Below are 20,142 nucleotides of genomic sequence, written 5' to 3' on the forward strand. Positions count from 1 at the left end.
GGTTAAGTTTGGTTAACACCCATCACCACACAGCTACAGTTTTTTTCCCCTTGTGATAAGAACTTTTAAGATCTATTCTCTTCACAACTTTCACATACACAGTACAGCACAGTAATTAACTAGAGTCTCCAGGTTGTACATTATGTCTCAGAACTTATCTTAAAATTTATCAAAATTTTCTAACTTTTGATCACTTTCACCCAGTTCTCCCACCCATCACCCTCCACCTCTGGAAACCACAGATCTGATCTCTATTTCCATGAATTCAGGTATTTTTATATTCCACATGTAAGTGAGATCATATATCATTTGTCTTTCCCCTCTGACTTATTTCGTTTAGCATAAGGCCTTCAGGGTCCATCCATGTTGTTGCAAATAGCACAATGCTCTTCTTTTTTAAGGCTCAATAGTATTTCATTGTGTGTGTTGTGTATATATATATACATCCCATTTTATCCATTCATTGGTCTTAGGTTGTTTCCATGCCTTGGCTACCGTAAATAACGCTGCAATGAACACGGTGGTACAGCTATTTCCTCAGGATAGTGATCTCCCGTTTCCTGTGGATATATACCTCGAAATGGAAAGGCTGGATTATATGGTAGTTCTACTGTTAATTACTGAGGCGCCTCCATACTGTTTTCCATAATGGCAGCACCAAATGACATTTCCTCCAGCAGTGCACAAGGATTCCATTTGAGATCATCTCAGAGAACAGAGGTTTAGAAGCATTTCATTGTTGCAGTGATCCAAGCCCAGGTACCTCATTTCTTCATCCAAATTCCATTTGCTGCTCTTGCCAGGCAGAGAGTACTGGTGACGAGGCTGAGAGGTACAGGTGAGGAGAAAGGGCTCTTCCTGAGGTGAACGGCACGTGGTGGAAGGGTAGTAGCCGTTAAAATCCACAGGCATCTTCTCTTCATAAAGATCACCCCCTTGATTTGGCCATAATGGGGGACAGCTTGCTTTGGCAGCTGGTGGTTCCATTGGGATCTGCTGGGGAAAGGGTTCTGAAGCGTTCTGGGGAGGGGAGAAGTCATAGGGCCAGCTGGTCAGAGCAAAAGGATAATTGGGGCAGCTGTTGTCATTCAGAGGATTTCTCTCCAAAGCCATGTTATCATTCCATGTTTGCGGATCACTGTAACCAAAGACCCCAGAGACAGGAGGCTGAAGCAGGTCTCGGTTGCTGGAGATCTGACCTTCGGACAAACTGCATTTCTCGTAGAGCTGAGGGGCCCCCAGGGGAGGAGTGGGGTCTGCCGGGTCGGTGGTGCCCCCCAAACCATAACTCTCGGAGAAGGATGAGCAATCATTCAGTGCCTTCTGCTGGGGAGTGTTCCCTATTAAATGTCCACTGTAACTACTAGGCAATTGAATGCCTTCCTGGAAAGACCGAGTTAAACTTTCCCAACTTGGTGTTTCACCTGGAAGAGGCTGGAAAGAAAAGAGACAAGCCCACATTAATAAGTGAAAGGGACACCACTACCCCAGGCAGCCACGAGTGACCTGGCACGAATGAGTGCTCTGTGGATTGTCCTCATTCCTGACATACTTAAAGCAGAAACACACACAGGGTTTTGCCCAAGCACACAAAACTTGGACGACATAAAGGCTGCTGCCATTTTGATGTGCAATCTTACCAACCACGAAGGGCTGATTTGCCCTTTACTCAGACAGGAGTGTGTTGAAAATGTTTCACCACAAACGCAAATCTGATCATCTAACTGCTCCTGTCAGAAAACTATAAGGGGCTATTTAAGAAAAATCAAACCACAGCTTCGAAGATTAATTTTATACTCAGGACAGCTCTCAGAGAACCTCTGATCATTTCCCTCTTGGACTTTTCTATCTTTTAGCACTGGGTGGATTCTAGGAGATCAGGGCTTTTTTTCTCAAGAGCCTCTGAATCATCTTGTTGAATCAGAAGACCTCTGCATTGGAGTTCCTGTTGTGGTTCAGTGGTTAACAAATCCAACTAGGAACCATGAGGTTGCGGGTTCGATCCCTGGCCTTGCTCAGTGGGTTAAGGATCCAGTGTTGCCATGAGCTGTGGTATAGGTCGCAGACGCGGCTTGGATCCTACGTTGTTGTGATTCTGGCATAGGCCAGCGGCTACAGCTTCAATTCAACCCCTAGCCTGGGAACCTCCATACGCCACAGGAGCAGCCCTAGAAAAGGCAAAAAGAAAAAAAAGAAAAAAAAAAGAAGACCTCTGGATTATGAAGTGATAATTTTTTTCTTTTTTCTTTTTTGGCTGTCTGGAGGCATATGGAGTTCCTGGGCTAGCGATCAGATCTGAGCCACAGGTAGCAACCTATGCTACCCACTGTGCTGGGTCAAGGACTGAACCTGCATCCCAGCACTGCAGAGACACCAGTGATTCGGTTGTGCCACAGTGGGAACTCTGATAAATTTCATTTACAAATGGAGGAAGTAGATTGTCCTCCAGTTATTCACAGGGAAAGAATTTTGTGAGAATTAAGTTATTCTGTTATTTATGTCGAACTATCAATTCATAAGACGATGTGGCTGGAGAGACTGTGGTCCTCTAGGGTCAGTGGGAGGAAATGCCCTTCAGCTTCTCCCAGGGATGGGAGATGCGATAGGAGGGACCAGTCGTTGGGACTCAAGGGTTCATATTTGCCTACAACAGACTCAAATGACAATTTTTTTTCCTTAAAGTACTATAGAGCCTCCAGGAATGAACCAGTTCCATTTCTGTACTCCTGAAAAGAAATATGGAGTACTGAACAGTAGAAGTATAGGAATTACTATCACTGGTGAGCAGATCAACCCACAAATCTAGAGTCTGATACCTCTAAAGCCACGGACTTCACAGCCAGGTCTGACTGCAGGAAGAGCCTCCATGGCCACACCCCTCATAACTACTGTTTTCAGAAACTGCCTGGCTATTTCACCCTGATGGAGTATGCTACAAAAAGCACCTGCTTTAGTGAAGAATTAAAAAGTGTGAGGCTAGTATTTTGTGGAAATCATTTCATGTTGGTTCCATCAGAAATACAGAGTGCTGGAGTTCCCGTTGTGGAAAAGAACCTGATCAGTATTCACGAGGATGTGGGTTTGATCCCTGGCCTTGCTCCAGGGTTTAGGGATCTGGTGTTTATGAATCGTGGTGTAAGGTCTTAGATGCGGCTCGGATCCCGTGTTGCTATGGCTGTGGTATAGGCCGGCAGTGGTAGCTCTGATTCGACCCCTAGCCTGGGAACGTCCATATGCCGAAGGTGCAGCCCTAAAAAAAAGCAAAAAAAAAAAAAGAAATACAGAATGTCACGTATAGGTTAAGTACTAATACGAGTCTCTCTTTTTCATTGAAATGGGAAAGATGACTCTGAAAGGATATGAACTTCATGGTTGAGGGCAGGCTACAAAGATGGGAGAAATTAGAAGAAAACCACAGATTTAGTATCTTTGGCAGATGCTTGCTCAAAGGTGAGCCTGAAAGTATATGATTTAAAAAAATTTTTAATTTTTAAATTTATTTTTATTGGTTTACAATGTTGTGTTAGTTTCAGGTGTATAGCACAGTGATTCATATATATATATTATATATATACATATATATATAATACATATATTCTTTTTCAGATTCTTTTCCTTTATAAGTTATTACAGAGTATTGAGTTCCCTGTGCTACATAGTAGGTCTTGTTGGCTCTCTGTTTTATCTATATGAGTGTGTATATCTTTATCTCAAACTCCTAATTTATCCCTCCTTCTTCCCCAGGAAGGTACATGATTTGGGGCTTTCATCTGTAGGGAAGGGACAGGGAAATCTACTGCTGCCACCACAGGGGTGGCAAGTCACCGAACGTTTTAAAGAGGCATGGAGCAAGGTTACCTTGATTTCTGGGCCCTGCTTCAGCTTTGAGGAGGAAGCCGCCAAGTGTGTTTTCTTCACTGCTCTTCTTGCCTCGGCTTCCAGTTTGGTTTCTGGCTTTGGATGGTCATGTTCTCCCTTTGACTTAAAGAAGATGAAGCAGTGAGACACATAACTAGATACACCTCAGTGTGTGAAGGTTTACCCTGCACCCTGCCATGGGACTGGGTGCTGTTGCAATTGGCTCTTGTGACAAGACTGGAGAAGTTTTTTGTTGTTTTTTTGGTCTTTTTGTCATTTCTTGGGCCGCTCCTGTGGCATATGGGAGGTTTCCAGGCCAGGGGTCTAATCAGAGTGTAGCTGCCAGCCTACGCCAGATCCACAGCCATGCGGGATCCGAGTCGCATCTGCGACCTACACCACAGCTCACGGCAACGCCAGATCCTTAACCCACTGAGCAAGGCCAGGGATTGAACCCACAACCTCATGGTTCCTAGTCGGATTCGTTAACCACTGAGCGACGACGGGAACTCCAAGACTGGAAAAGTCTTTTAAGATCCTCCCAAGCTACCATGCACTTCCCTGCCTGCCCAGCTGCCTCTGCTTATGATGGTACCTCTCATCTACCTAGCAAAGTCACATTCATAGTGATAACAAGTAAGGCTGATTTTTTTTTTTTTTTTGGATGTGGGATCTCAGTTCCCAGACCAGGGATTGAACCCGGGCCACAGTGGTAAAAGCACCGAATCCCAACCACTAGACCACCAGGGAGCTCCTGCAAGTAGCACTGATTACATACTTTATCATAGAATCTTCAGCCCAATGTTGTGAGGTCCCTACCAGTGTCATCATCCCCAGTTTATGGAGTAGGACATGGAGGCCTGGAAGGGTTACACCCCTTGAGTCACCTCTTTGATAAGCTGGGACTCAAAGTGTGCCAGAGGTGGCCGGGCCGAGAGCCAGTTGTTGGCCATTTAGGAACTTTGTGAGCTGGTGGTTGAAAATGGCTGGCGATCAGCCGTGAGGGGAATAGTTACCTGCCGGAAATTAACAGACCCTGCATATCAGGGTGTTTTCTTTAAAAGGCACAGATTCAAACCCAGGTAGTCCTCCTGTTGGAGGCCACTGTTTCCACCACCTCCCCGACGAGGCCTTCTTAGCACCACATTTTACAGAAAACTGGGGCTTAGGGGAGTTAGGCAACGTGTCCATGTTTACAGAGCCGGTGAAAAGTCAGAGCTGGGTCTGTGGAAGGCCTAGGCATGCCGAGGCCCGGCGATAGCCTGAACCTGATCAGATTACTGGCCACGGCCTCCCCCTCGGAGCCTGAGTCCGGGGCAGCTGCCCCCAGTCCTGGGCTCCAGCCCCTGGCTCCTCTCTCAAGGTGTGAGGTCCCCCAGAAAGGGTCTCAGGGAGGGGGCAGACTCCCCTCCACCTGTGCACCTCCTGGAGGAGACGAGCTTCCTCATGCTCTGTGCACAGTTCAGAATTCAAGAGAAAAGGAATCTTTAACTCAAATTCAACCTGGAAGAATATGAAGCGGCCGTCGTGCCTCCAGAAGTTAGTGACGGGAAAGCCCCCGTGGCCACGGCAGGGAATGAGCTTCAAGGGGCCATCACAGTTGGGACAGCGTTTCCCTGCAAAAGAGCAAAGGAAGGTGACTATGCTGAACTGAGCCAGGTCAGAGGAGCCCTGAGTTGCACGGCCCTGCTGGTTTCCGACTTGATTCCAGGATGACAGAGAATGCACCGGGATCCAGTTTTACAGGCTGTCATCCACTGGGCACGGCGATCCCTGAGCCTAGCCTCCAAAGCAGCCCACTCTCTCATGGGGTAGAGTAAGCAGTTGCCTACAGAGTGGGATATTTTACAGGTCAGGGGAGAGCTCAAAAGAGAAAAAAAAAAAAAATCCCTCCCTCCTTATTTACTGATACTTCAAATTCTTTGCAGCAAAGAGGAAAAATTCTTTCACGTCACCATTAGAACAAAGGGTCAAGGAACAAAACCACATGACGGAGAGAGATGGGCAGCTACCAAATTCTCACTAAAGTATAAATGACTGTTACCAGATCCTGCCCTGAGAGCAAGCAAGTTTTGAAAACAAATTACAAAGAAAGAACATGAAGTAACTTGAGGTCTGAAGTGGGCAAGGCTCAGGGAATGCTGAATGCACCTCTTTCACAATCCGATGAATATGATAAAAAAAAAAGATGAACAATTATCTCAGCATGTGATTAAGGCATGAACCTAAATGACATGGAACTGGATCTAACCTCAGGTTCTGTCTCAGTTTCCACTCCAGATCAAAGCACTCAGTGAGATCATTTGGGAGGTGGGGGGGACATTCCCCCACAAAGATATCAGGTGGCAAGCCTGATAACACAACTTTTTCCTAAGCTTTAAGAGGTGCACTGGTGAATTAAACCCCTAGGTGATGCGTCCTCCTTTTAACAGAGGCCGGGAGTCAGGCACCTAAACCCAAGGGAACAGTGTTACGAGTGGGTGACCTGGGCGTGGAAGATCTTTGGGGCAGATACTCAGAGCCAAGGGGGGTTGGTTGATTCTCCTTAAAATGATCTACAGGAAAGGCTTTGGTCTCCACCACCCACCAGCGGAAGCTGAGCCCTTGGGATATGGGGGGATGTCATGACCCGTAGCGGCTGGAGACCCACTCACTCTGCTGCTTCTGCCGGGCCTTGTCGCAGATGGCGGGCCTCAGGTAGACCTTGCGTCCCTCAGGGGCCAAGCAATCGCGGCCGCACACCACCACGCCCAGACAGGACTTCTTGAGGATTCGGGAGTTGTGGTTGTTGGTGTTGCGCATGGCCCAGCTGCTCAGGTGCCGCTGTGCGCTCCGGTCCTCCGAGCTGTAGATGTGCTTCTCATAGGCATCTGGCCATTCCTGGAACCAGTCTGTCTTTTTCACATTCTGATCAAAACACAAAGAATATTTTAACAGTTTCAGCAGGAAAACACCACTGTGCGGAAAGGTGGTTTGGGCTCTCCAGAGCTGAGAGTGGGGCCTTTTGGCAAAGACCGAACTGGATTTCATTCCAAGGAAAGCGCGCGAAGCGGCCGGAGGCCCCGTGACTGCTGGGTGCACCCACATCTGCTCGCTGGACCAGAAAGTGCTGGGATGCAGGCAGCCCCTCTGAGTGCTACCCGATAATTTAGGGATAAGAGTGAGGACCCTTTCTCACTAAGAATGTTGGAGGGTGAAGTAACCTTGTGCTCTTTCGCAATGACTGTGGACGGCACTGGGGCGGAGCAGGGAGATAATGCCGGTCAGGCTGTGGTTACCTCCTTAGGAAAGCGGAGGGTTTCTGCAAAGTGAACCAAGATAGGCAGAGGGAGAGTAGAGAGGCGCGTCTTTCCTCCCCGGTGAAGACTCTCTTTCCTTTGCTCTACTCTCATGTTCCTGCGATTCCCACAGGGCGGAGGGGTGAGGAGGAGTTTGCTTTGCCTGGAAACTTCCATGTTCTCGCCCAGGTCTGGCACTGTTCCCTGCCGGTGAATAGTTAACTAAACTCAACCCTCCTTTAAGGACACAGGACCCTCAATCCTTATAGTATAAGTCGTTTGGCTTTTGGTGTCCCCATTTCTTCATCTGTGTAATGGGGATAATCAGACCTGAGTACTTGGAGTGAGTTTGAGAATTAAATACGATAATATGTAAGGTGTAAGAAATACTCAGCAGGGCACCTAGCATGGAGGGAGCTCTGAATAAATGTTAGTCCCTGAAGTTGTGGCTCACCCGGATGCCACATTTGACAGTCTTAGAGTGGGAAGCCTTAAGAGCTCTCCATGATCAAACTTAGGCTGTGCCCAGCTCCCCAGCTTTCAGAGACCTGGCAGGGTATTAGAATATTTTTCATCAAGAAGATTCTGGAAGGTTAGGGTAGAAGATTCTAGAAGCTCCAGGAGGAGAGCTCAGGGCGCCTCTCCTTTGCTTCTGTAACAAGAAAACAGACTAAGATAGGAGAAAGGAAAGACAAATGTTTGAGAAGGAAAAAGGCAAACATCATTGGGATGGAAGGGAAGCTCAGGGAGGTGGGTGTCTCTCCAGTTAGGTTTCAAGTTTAGACCACACAGAAGAACTTTGTAACCTGAGACACTGGACAGTCGTCTGTTTCTGAAGCCTCATTTTGCTCTTCTCTAAAATGGGAACATAGGTTCATGCTTCACAAAAGTACTGTGATGAGCAGATGTAAACTGTACATTTTTATAATTAACGATACTTGTCCTTTGAATCGAATTTCATGGGAACTGAGGTGGGTCTGTGGAAATAGAAATGAGGAATTTGGAGCTCCTGTTGTGGCTTAGTGGTAACGAACCTAACTAGGATCTGTGAGGTTGCAGGTTTGACTCCTGGCCTTGCTCAGGGGGTTAAGGATCCTGTGTTGCTGTGGCCGTGGTGTAGGCCAGCAGCTACAGCTCTGGAACTTCCATATGCAGCCTTATAAAAAAAAGAAAAAAAGAAAAAGAGAGGTTTTAGGTACACGAGTGGTAGTACTTGTTAATAGTGAAGAGCTGGCACCAGTGAACTAAGGCCATGGGCCAAATCCAGCCTACTCCCTGTTTTTATAAATAAAGTTTTATTGGAACCCAGCTATGTTCATTCATTTAATGTTGCCTGTGGATAATTTCACACACCATGACAGAGTTCAGTGGTTGCGACAAAGACTATATGGCCTACAAAGCTTAAAGTATTTACTGTCTGAGCCTTCACAGAGAATTTGCCGACTCCTGGCCTGGGTGTGGACCTGAAGCAGTTCCTTGTCTCTTAGCACTTCTATCTCCTCTATGAGATGGTGGCCACAGAAGCCCCTCCCTCACAGGGACGTTGTGAAAACTGAACAAGCTAATGCACACAAAGCACTCAAAACACAGTGCTTCTTTGGCTACACAGTCGCCAAGACATGGAAGCAACCTATATGTCCACTGACAGATGAATGGATAAAGAAGGTGTGATATATATACATACACAATGGAATATTACTCAGCCATAAAAAAGAATGAAATGATGCCATTTGCAGCAACATGGATGGACCTAGAGATTATCATACTAAGTGAAAGAGAAAGACAAATATCATGTGATATCACTTATATATGGAACTGAAAATATGACACAAATGAATTTACAAAACAGAAATAGATTCACAGACATAAACAAACTTATGGTTACCAAAAGGAAGGGGGGCAGGGATAAATTAAGAGTTTGGGATTAACATATATACACTACTATGTATAAAATAGATAACCAACAACCAACTACTGTATAGCACAAAGAACTATATTCAATATCTTACAATAACTTATAATGGAAAAGAAAAACAAAATGAAAAAAAAAAAGACCAAAATACTTGTGCCTGGCACACAGCTAGTTCCATATCAGTGCTGGCTGGTACTCTACCAGATCTGGGGCCGCAGGCACCAGCCAGCATGGTTCAGGAGAAAAATGACCTCAGAGAGGTCATGTCATGCTTTAAACCTTGTTAATCCACAAGCAAGACAGGGTCTCTGCCCCTATAAAAGAAAAGCTTGATTGGTGCAACTCTTGTTCCCAACCTCCTTTCTCAGAGTGGTGACAACACTGGCCCTTCCGTGCTGCCCTGTGGTGTGGGAAGGGGACACTTCTCCAGAAGAGAAAGGAGAAAGGGGGTTGGCGTCTGAAGGAGTGTCTCTGGTCCACCAGGCAGCACAGTCGCATTTCTAGGAGAGAGGTCTGGCCAGGCCAAGATACTGAATAAACTGTCTGCTTTTTCCAGTCCCTTCCCTCTCTCCCCCACTTCTCTGGAAATTCTGAGCTGGATAAGGCTCAATGCCTGGGGTGAGAAGACGTCAGGCAGCCCCTGGGGCAGTCCCATCTCCAGCTTTCTCCACCTTCCGCCTCTTTTCTTCCTTCTGACCTAAAGCTTTAATAATGCTCTTTTGTCTTCTGCCACAGACATGCCACAGAAAGCATATATATGTATATACACACACACACAAACACACATATATATATTTGCTTTTTAGGGCTGCACCTGCAGCATATGGAAGTTCCCAGGCTAGGGGTCCAATCAGAGCTACAACTGCTGGCCTATACCACAGGCACAGCAACATGGGCTCTGAGCCTCGTCTGTGACCTACACCACAGCTCACGGCAACACCGGATCCTTAACAAACTGAGTGAGGCCAGGGATCGAACCCAGGTCCTCATGGATACTAGTTGGGTTCACTTCCGCTGTGCCATAACTGGAACTCCTGAAAGCATAATATTTTACCTTCAGAAATAATAAAAATGTAAGTTAAAACATTAAAATGTGGACTTTTAGTCATTTGGACTGCAGAAGTCTACAAGTGGATTTCAATTCAATTATATCCCATTATATTACATTACAGTCGATTCAAAAATAAAGCACGGTTGTCAGGGCAGCAGAGACAAGGGTGAGGTGGATGGTTAAGAATCTGTCATTGTCACTGCTGTGGCTTGGGTTCGATCTCTGGCAGGAGAACTTGCGCATGCTGTGGGCATGGCCAAAAAACAAAACAAAAACAAATAAAGCAAGGACTCTGGCCCGTAGAGGAAGAACTGACCTCCATTATCTTTTTTTTTCTTTCTCCCTCTCAGTATAGTTTGATCGCCCTTTGAGGCTTCCTCTTGATGGATTATTTAGAAATATATTGCTTAGTTTCCCTGTATAAAAATAGATTTTCCTGTTGCCTTTTGCGATAATTTCTAGCTTGAATGCTCACGCACGGTCTTTTAAACTTTTATTTTCCACATTCCCTTCACTGGTAGCCGAGTTTTCCAGTTCTGTTAATTATGCAATAATAATTTTGATGACGTACAACCTCGAGAAAATTACTGGGAATAAACGTATTCAAATCAAGATATTCGCCTGGCTATTTATTTATGACCAGTCTTTTGACCTGGATGCTTAGTGAGATTTTTGACATTTTTTGACCTTGAAATTAAGAGAAAATCCAGATTCCAGTAATGCAAAGAAGCACAGCTATCAGATGAATGATAGGGATCTCCTAAATTGAAGGCACTAGACAGTAAAATTTAAAAAGAAAGAATAATCATTTCTTAAGTTTCTTTAGCAAATCCCCACAAAAATATTTTCTTTTCAGATTGTTTATTTTAATTTCTAACTTTTCATGAGTAACTCTTTGTTTTTCCTCTTGGTTAAGAAGTTTATAGTTTAAAGGGAATATTCTTAAGGTTTCCAACATGTAAATATAACGAATTTATATTTTATAATCTCATGGATAATACCCTTGGGTGTTTAACGAATATTTGTGACTTCTGTTTGTAAGTTTTTTTTTCCCTAAGGGACTTTATCCTCTAACTCACTCAAAATCTTTGAAACTCTGTGCAATCAGAACACCCTTCATCCTTCCCTTGTTCTAATTTACTGAACTACTTGTAGTTTTATTTTTTTTTATTATTATTTTTTTTTTTGTCTTTTTGCTATTTCTTGGGCCGCTCCCATGGCATATGGAAGTTCCCAGGCTAGGGGTCGAATCGGAGCTGTAGCCACCGGCCTACGCCAGAGCCACAGCAACGCGGGATCCGAGCCGCGTCTGCAACCTACACCACAGCTCACGGCAACGCCGGATCGTTAACCCATTGAGCAAGGGCAGGGATCGAACCCGCAACCTCATGGTTCCCAGTTGGATTCGTTAACCACTGCGCCACGACGGGAACTCCGAGACACTGCTTTCAATTTTTTTTTTTCTTTTCTCTTTTTCTCTGCAGCACCCACGGCATATGGAGGTTCCCAGGCTAGGGGTCTAATCGGAGCTGTAGCTGCTGGCCAACCCCACAGCCACAGCAACTCGGGATCCCAGCCGCGTCTTCAGCCTACACCACAGGTCACGGCAATGCCAGACCATTAACCTGCTGAGCAAGGCCAGGGATAGAACCTGCAACCTCATGGTTCCTAGTCAGATTCGTTAACCACTGCGCCACGACGGGAACTCCCTACTTGTAGTTTTAATAAGGTATCTGAAGAATTAAATACACACTATTACATAAAACTAATGAATTAAAATGAAAATTCTGAAATGAGGTATCAAAAGTATTTACACTATCATGTTATCATGTTAAAATTGATTTTCCCTTGGAATATAGTCCACTCTGATGTAAAGCAATTATCTGCAAGGTTTTCTTTATTCTTTTTCTTTTTTGTCTTTTTTTTTAGTACCACACAGGAGGTGTATGGAGGCTCCCAGGCTAGGGGTCGAATGGGAGCTGTAGCCACCACCCTACACCAGAGCCACAGCAACTCAGGATCTGAGCCTCATCTTTGACCTACACACAGCTTTCGGCAACCCTGGATCCTTAACCCACTGAGCAAGGCCAGGGATGGAACCGCATCCTCATGGATGCTAGTCAGGTTCTTAACTGAGCCGCAGTGGGAACTCCTGCCAGTTTTTCTTTAATAAGAATAGTTTATTAATTCCTTATAAATAAATGTTTCCAAATAAAACAGGGCTAGCAAAGAGATACACATTAAAACAAATCAGAGAGAGGGAAAAACTTAGATGTTACCTATGCAACACAGAAAAAAAAAAATTCGACCAGCATTTTGACTTACCTTCAACATTTCAAGAATTTAGCTCTTTTGAGCTAGCTGGAAACCCAGCTCCAAGTGTTATCCAAGGGAGAAATGCAATTCAACAAAATGCTTTTGAGTTAACTTAAAAATGACTCCTTTGGCTAACCTTCAGTTTCCTACCTCAGGTTCCTGCCTCAGGTTCCAAACTCTGTCAGATCCCCTTCTTTTCTCCCTTTCCTTTCCAACTCTACCCAGCTCAGCAAGGGACCTTCTGAGGAGAGTCTTTGCTACTACAGATGCAGTAATGCTCACATCCCCATCTCCTGGAAGCATAGGGTAGAGGAAGAATTCTGGTCCCAGTGCGACCCAATGCCCAATGGGGTCTATATAGATGGAGCTGTCCCATAGAGTTCAAATGACCTTGAGATGGAGGAGAAAGCTGGACATGAAGTTCCCTGGTGGCTCAGTGCATTAAGGACCTGGTGTTGTTACTGTTGTGGCACAGGTTTGATCCCTGGCCCGGGAACTTCCACAAGCCATGCAGGTGGCCAAAAAAAAAAAAAAAAAAAAAGAGGGCTGGACAAAGAGGACAAAGTCATGAGTGTTCCCTTCAGACCAACAACAATGTGACCTGATCATGCAGTCAGGTAATAATTGACCAGAACTCCAGAATCTAGTTTACCCGTTAGCTCCCTCATGCCAAGACACATCTGATTACATTTATCTACATGAATTCACAGAATGAGCCCAAAGATTCTCCTCTGCTTGTAAGACAGAGGCAAAGGAAAATGCACTGCTTAAAATCATAATCCAGGAGTTCCCAATGTGGCGCAGTAGGTTAAGGATCCGGCATTGTCTCTGCAGTGGCTCAGGTAGCTGCTGAGGTGTGGGTTTGATCCCTAGCCTGGAAACTTCCATATGCTGCGGGTGTGGCAAAAAAACAAAAATTAAAAATTAAAAATAAATTTAAAAAGAGTTCCCGTCGTGGCGCAGCGGAAACGAATCCGACTAGGGACCGTAGGGTTATGGACTCGATCCCTGGCCTTGCTCAGTGGGTTAAGGATCCGGCATTGCCGTGAGCTGTGGTGTAGGTTGCAGATGCAGCTCAGATCTGGCGTTGCTGTGGCTCTGGTGTAGGCTGGTGGCTACAGCTCTGATTAGACCCCTGGCCTGGGAACCTTCATATGCTGCGGCCCTAAAAAGACGGAAGACTAAATAAATAAATTTAAAAACTTAATCTTGATCCAGGAATTAACTCATCAGAGATGTGGCCACTTTTTTTTAAAATTTATTATTTTTATTAAAGTGTAGTTGATTTATAATGTGCCAATTTCTGCTGTACAGCAAAGTGACCTATCGTACACACACGATGTAGCCACTTTGATGTTGATTCACCAGGCTTTAGGTGGGCTTGTATTTATGTTTAGCCTAGGTACAGTTTTAGGTTTTCTCTACAAAAAGAGTACTTAAACCTTGGAATTGTGTGACTTAATGGCCCCATGTAGCTTTAGTCATGGGTTTAATCTGAAAACCGCTTGTGCTCAGAAACAAAATGATTCCGGGTGTTTGTCTGCTGCGGTGCTTATTGGAACTCTGTGCCCTGCTCAGAGAGACTGGCAGGTGCCGGGAGCGGCATGCCTGCCTTGCATCTCCCTGCTAAGTGGGTCCTATTTAGGAGAAAAAAGAATTGATTTTCTTCCCAATTTTCAATCAGAAAAAAAAAATTCTTAAGGATTCAAAGCTCTCAAATATTACAATCAGTATTAATGAAAAGTGTCCAAGTGACAAACCACGCAATAAACATTTTTAGTGAAGGTAAGTCTAACCCAAACCCAGACATTTGCAAACACTAAAGCAATTACATTTGGACTTTTAAAATGCAAACATAATTTATGGGACTAGGAAGGGAAAGCAAAATTGGTGTATTACATCGGTCGAGCAGAATAAAGAAACTTTTTTCGGCAGTACGGCAGCACTCAGAAATTCCCAGGCCAAGGATCGAACCCATGCCACAGCAGAGACCTGAGCTGACAATATCGGATTCTTAACCCGATGTGCCCCCAGGGAACTCCCTGGAATAAAGAAGTTTTTATTGATGATGGTTTCTAGTAAGTTAGGTGCCTGCAATTCTGGGCTGGCTCCCTGGGGGGCTGGATAAAGAAGTGGTATCCAAGTAACAAGTTAGACAAGCGGCCAGAAACAAGTGAAATGGAGATTTATAAAGACATATATGCAGCTGAAAGAAGGGAGAAGCATACGTGAAACCAATCCAGGGAGGGATGACTTTGTGAGGACAAGAGACTCTCCAGGCCTTAGATCTGATCATGATGCTTTCCAGCCCAATAAGCTTCCCGCTGTCTTTAAAATAACCAAATCCTCTTAGGACAACCTGCATCTGAACCTCCTTTCAGGCCAGAGGTCTCCAGATCTCCTTGCCAAAAGTAGCCATGGAATAGACCTCAAATTCGGGGGCCCAAACTCTTATCTTCATCTGACCTGACCCTCTCACGTTGCACAAGGTACCTGTCCAGAGCAAGCACTTTGCCAGATCCTCTGCCTAGCTCCCTGTGCCCTCGTTATGCTGAATTACATATGCCTTCTTTCAGTACCTGTAGCATTTTTCTCTGTGGCATTGATTCTCTGTTTGGGCACTGATCTTGTTCCACAGGCCCAGGCAGGTCATTAGCCTTCCATGGAAGTTAACCTAGCTTAGTGGTCCCTGTACCCCTGGGCCCATTATGGTGTCTGGCACATACCAGTCACTCAAAAATCTCTGATGTCCTGGTGAGGATGTCATTGTTCACTGTGGCCAAAAATTAAACAACAAATTGGATATATCTGGGAAGTATAAAGGGCTGTGGAAACCAGGACCAGAAGATGCAATGAGCTCTCAGGTGACCATCTTGATACTTGAAGCAGGTGAATGGACTAACAGGAAAGGAATGTGACTGCAAGTTGCAGGAATTTGCCGGAATCCTGGCAAGAAGATACAATATGAAAAACAAACTATAAATTCTTTGTATGGGTGGGACAGAGAACGAAATTGGGGAAATATATAATAATTACAAGCCATTACTGGCTTTTATAAATGTAATCCTTTAAAATATATCTTTAATGCCCAAACAGGTAGACACTTAGTGCCTGTAGGGCTGCATGAAAAGCGGCCTCCACGAAAAGCAGGCTCCACGATCAAAATAAGTTAGGGCAACACAGCCAACACAGCCTCCCTTTGGGAGCGCCACCAGTGCAATAAGAAAGGCACCAGGTCTGCAGTAAAGATATCTGCTTAACTTGGTTAAACTTAGTACTTCCTTTCTTCCTTCACAGTACCCATTAAAATTCCCCGTAACTTACATACTACAGAACACATTTTGGGAACACGTCTGTTCTAAACAGCTTAGAGATTTAGGCAGAGTATATAAAGAATTACTATTTTCATTTTATAGAGGTGGTAACAAAGACTAAGGAAAATAGATTTGTTTAAATAACAAATGCTGGAAAGGGTGTGGAAAAAAGGGAACCCTCCTACACATTTGGTGGGAATGTAAGCTGGTGCAGCCACTATGGAAAACAGTACTAAGATTCCTCAGAAAACTAAAAACAGAATTACCGTATGATTCAGCAATCCCACTCCTGGGCAGATATCCAGACGAAACTATAACTCAAAGAAATACATGCACCCCTATGTTCACAGCAGCACTATTCACAATAGACAAGACATGGAAAAAACCTAACTGTCCATCGACAGATGAATAGACACAGAAGATGTCGCAGACACGGCTCAGATCTCGCATTGCTGTGGCTGTGGTGTAGGCCGGCAGCTACAGCCCCAATTAGACCCCTAGCCCAGGAACCTCCATATGCTGCGGGAGTGGCCCTAGAAAAGGCAAAAAGACCAAAAAAAAAAAAAAACCTATTTGCATAAACGAATCACTTTACTGTGCAGCAGAAATTAATACAACATTGTAAATCAATTATACCCGAACTGAAAAAAAAGAAAATAGATTTGCTTAGAGTCACGCAGATGAAAAGCCACAGAGCCATGCATTAGTGAATTTCATATTTGTCGTTTGTGTCTAACATGTGCCAGGCAGTGTGGTTGGCACCAGGTCCCCATTCTAGGGTTTAGGCCACCTTTCCCAATCTCAGGTCCCTGAATCCTAGACTGTAAGAACTAAAAGGGTCCCTAAGAGAGCATTTAGTACAACCACCTCATTTTCAGAAGAGGACAGGGAATCTCAAAAAGGCTAAACCACCCCGTGTCGTTCTACAAATAAAAGGAGGCGGAATTGGGATTCAAAGCCAGGGTGTGATCTCCTGGCTTGCTTCTCCCAGTTCACCACTCTGCCTTCAGAAATGCTCTCAAAATATACAACCTAATGTGCTTTGGAAATCCTTCTAAGACCTTTTATTTTTCACTTCAACCGAGTCTTGCTAGGATTCCAAAGCCAGCAGAAACCCAAATGAGGACGGTGTTGACGCTGCTTAGAAAATACTAAGGAACGTTTTGCACTTAGAATCATTTCCCTGGCATATTTAACACATTGAAGGCCATTTACATATTTCCATGAGCAATCAGACTTTTTCTATGAACTAAAAAAATGATAGGTTTCCAAAGCTGTGTGTTTTTGTTGGACATGTCTCAGTTTAACGTCTTGGGGAGCTGAGAATGCTTTTGTTTTGGAAAATTCATGTTGGAACATGAACTTATATCAGGCCTGAGATCCCCTCCAGGGAAGTGTTTCTTCCTTTCTTTTGTCTACAGATCTGATGAACGATATGAATCCTCTGTCCCAGAAAAAAATTATATGTGAGTACAGCGTTGCCTGCCGTTTCAGAAGGTTCTCAGAAGCCATGAAAACTCCCGCTGTAGCATGTGACTTGGCAAAAATCACCTATGAACCTGCTTCCTTCTTGATTTTGTCTTGATTTTACGCCCAGTGTCTCTATTTGGGGGCTGCCCTCATGTGTTAAGGGATATGGGTCCCTGAGCCTGGAGTGATCAAAATTTACCTTCAAGTTTCCCCTAAAACGGCTACAATTGTAAAGCAATTTATAAGCAATGACAAATCCCTAAAATAACTATTTGCGTGATTTAGCTGTGGTGGCTTTAACCATCCTTACATGAACGGAGAGTAGGACGTACTCTGGGCTCCGCAGCTCTTCTAAGACCCACTGGGAGACAACAGGGGAGGGGAGTTAAGGAGAAACATGAGAAACAAAAGAAACACTTCATCAGAGTAAAATCTGGAATGGTTATAAATCAAGACTGGGGAGGAGTTCCGTGGGTTAAGGACCTAATATCTCCATGAGGATGCGGGTTCAGTCCTTGGCCTTGCTCTCTGGGTTAAGGATCTAGTGTTGCTGCAAGCTATGCATAGGTTTCAGATGCGACTTGGATCTGGTGTGGCTGTGGCTGTGCCATAGGCCAGCAGCTGCAGCTTTGATCTGGCTGCTAGCTGGGAACTTCCATATGCCACAGGTGCAGTCATAAAGAGAAGAAGAAGGAAAAACACAAAACAAAAAACAAAAAAAGACTGGGGGATTCCCCATTGTCTCTCTCCTGCTTGGGATAATTCAAATTTCTTGTTCCCTAAAATCAGGAAGACTGGCTTAACCTTTCCTCACATTCCTGGTGGTGTCCAGTAGTCTTTCCTAGTCATCTTTCCCAACAACTGCCAGTAGAAGCATCCTTCGAAGGCCACAAAAGGAGGTCAAAGTAGTCAGTTTTAAACAATGAATGTTTTCCACCAGATTGAGACTTAAAAAGTCAATTGCCAAAAGGGGCTACAATGATATGAGACATTAATAAGAGGAAACACGAGTGGAGGGTTTGGGGAAACTGTTTCTACAGTCTTCACTTTTTCTGTAATTCTGAGACCATTCAAAAATTAAAAGTTTATGGAGTTCCCATCGTGGCATAGTGGTTAATGAATCTGACTAGGAACCATGAGGTTGTGGGTTCAATCCCTGGCCTTGCTCAGTGGGTTAAGGATCTGGCATTGCTGTGAGCTGTGGCGTAGGTTGCAGACGCGGCTCGGATCCCGCGTTGCTGTGGCTCTGGCGTAGGCTGGAGGCTACAGCTCCGATTCAACCCCTAGCCTGGGAACCTCCATATGCCCCAGGAGCGGCCCAAGAAATGGCACAAAGACCAAAAAAAAAAAAAGTTTATTAAAAAAAAAAAGGTAATTGCCAAAGACAAAGGTGAAGAAAACATGAAATGAGAGTTCCTCAGTAGCTGGAGAGCAGCCCCGTGAACATGGACTGTGCATTAGTTATAAAAATTCTGGAAGTGGAGTTCCCTTCTTGGCTCTGTGGAATCAAACCTGGCTAGCATCTATGAGGATGCAGTTTCAGTCTCTGACCTTGCTCAATGGGTTAAGGATCCCGAGTTGCTGTGAGCTGTGGTGTAGGCCCGCAGCTGTAGCTCTGATTCGACCCCTAGCCTGGGAACCTCCACATGCCACAGGTATCCCAAAAAGACAAAAGACCCCCCCCCCAAAAAAAAGTTCCAGAAGAACACTCTCCCCAGGACAGTCCAGTGACAGATTGAGGTTAGACCCACTCCTATAGCAAATAAGGTTGTGCAGGTGCTTGTGCTTTATGAAGAGTCCATCTGGTCGATCTATGGACATTATGGTGGATTTTATTCTACTAGATAGCCGGGGCGATGGGGGCAGCTGAGCCAAGCCAATGTTGAAAGGGAAGGGAAGTAACGTTTTCTTTGCTTCTGTCTGTAACTGAGGGAGTCTGGTAAGTAAGGGCCTGCAAAAATCATAGGTCTTGGCATCTTCTCTTAAAGGTCCTTAGTCAGGGGTTCCCGTCATGGCTCAGCAGAAACGAATCCATGAGGACATGGGTTTGATCCCTGACCTCGCTCAGTGGGTTAAGGATCCGGTGTTGCTGTGACCTGTGGTGTGGGCTACAGATGCAGCTCTGATCTCGCGTGGCTGTGGCTGTGGTGTAGGCCGACAGCTATAGCACCGATTAGACCCCTAGCCTGGGAACCTCCATATGCTGCAGGTATGGCCCCAAAAAGACAAAAGACCCCCCCCAAAAAAGACAAAAGACAACAACAACAACAAAGTCCTTAGTCAGATCCCAGCTGAAGCTCTGGAGGAGCGGCATTTACACAGCGGGAACATTTACCAATCCCTTCTCGCTCTTAGCAAGTTAATGGTCAAGGCTTCACAGACAAATGCTGAGGGCAGTCTTTTTTCTTTCTTTCTTTCTTTTTTAAATCTGGTGTTTTGTTTTGTTTTGTTTTTGGCCACAGCATGCAATGGCTTCTGGGATTGTTAGTTCCCAGACCAGGAATTGAACCACAGAGTGAAAGAGCCGGATCCTAACCATTAGACCACCAGGGAACTCTTCATGAAGGCAGAGTCTTAAAGCAAGTACATACCTGTGGCAGTTTCATATCATTAATATCCCAGCTTAACACCTCTTTGTCCTCAGAACCAGCGTTCTCAGGTTCCATGATAAAGTCAGGTCACCCACAGTCTCTGTCTGTCCAAGTGCCCTCAGAAGAGCTTGAGAATGTCGCTCGCAAAGGCTCTTGACACAGTTGGATCAGTTCACCCAAGAGGTTTAGGCCAGGAGACGGTCTTCCAGACACTAAAAAATAAATGACAGTAATACTGACCATTAATGAGATAAAAATCAGTGCTTGTCTGCCAGAAAAGCCTATGTCATTGACATTTTTGCAAGCCCTAACATACAAACAAAAACGAAATGTAAAAAGCCATTAGTGACTT

General features: G+C 44.9%; 1 protein-coding gene across 2 annotated transcripts; it reads right to left on the bottom strand.

The window, feature by feature from the left end:
- Positions 1-472: 472 nt before the first annotated feature.
- GCM1 (glial cells missing transcription factor 1) lies at positions 473-19,995 on the bottom strand. 2 transcript variants are annotated; one of them, XM_047796173.1, is made up of 5 exons: positions 19,791-19,995; positions 6,513-6,765; positions 5,362-5,474; positions 3,859-3,981; positions 473-1,434 (listed from the first exon to the last, which is right to left on the bottom strand). In XM_047796173.1, the coding sequence occupies exons 1-5, from the start codon at positions 19,863-19,865 to the stop codon at positions 703-705; spliced, it is 1,296 nt and encodes a 431-aa protein (XP_047652129.1). In that variant the 5' UTR covers positions 19,866-19,995; the 3' UTR covers positions 473-702. The 2 variants fall into 2 exon arrangements, with proteins under 2 accessions (XP_047652129.1, XP_047652128.1); XM_047796172.1 differs by lacking the exon at positions 19,791-19,995 and adding an exon at positions 7,137-7,270.
- Positions 19,996-20,142: the final 147 nt, after the last annotated feature.

Source organism: Phacochoerus africanus, chromosome 9, assembly GCF_016906955.1.
Source record: "Phacochoerus africanus isolate WHEZ1 chromosome 9, ROS_Pafr_v1, whole genome shotgun sequence".
In the NCBI taxonomy this organism is placed as follows: Eukaryota; Metazoa; Chordata; class Mammalia; order Artiodactyla; family Suidae; genus Phacochoerus; species Phacochoerus africanus.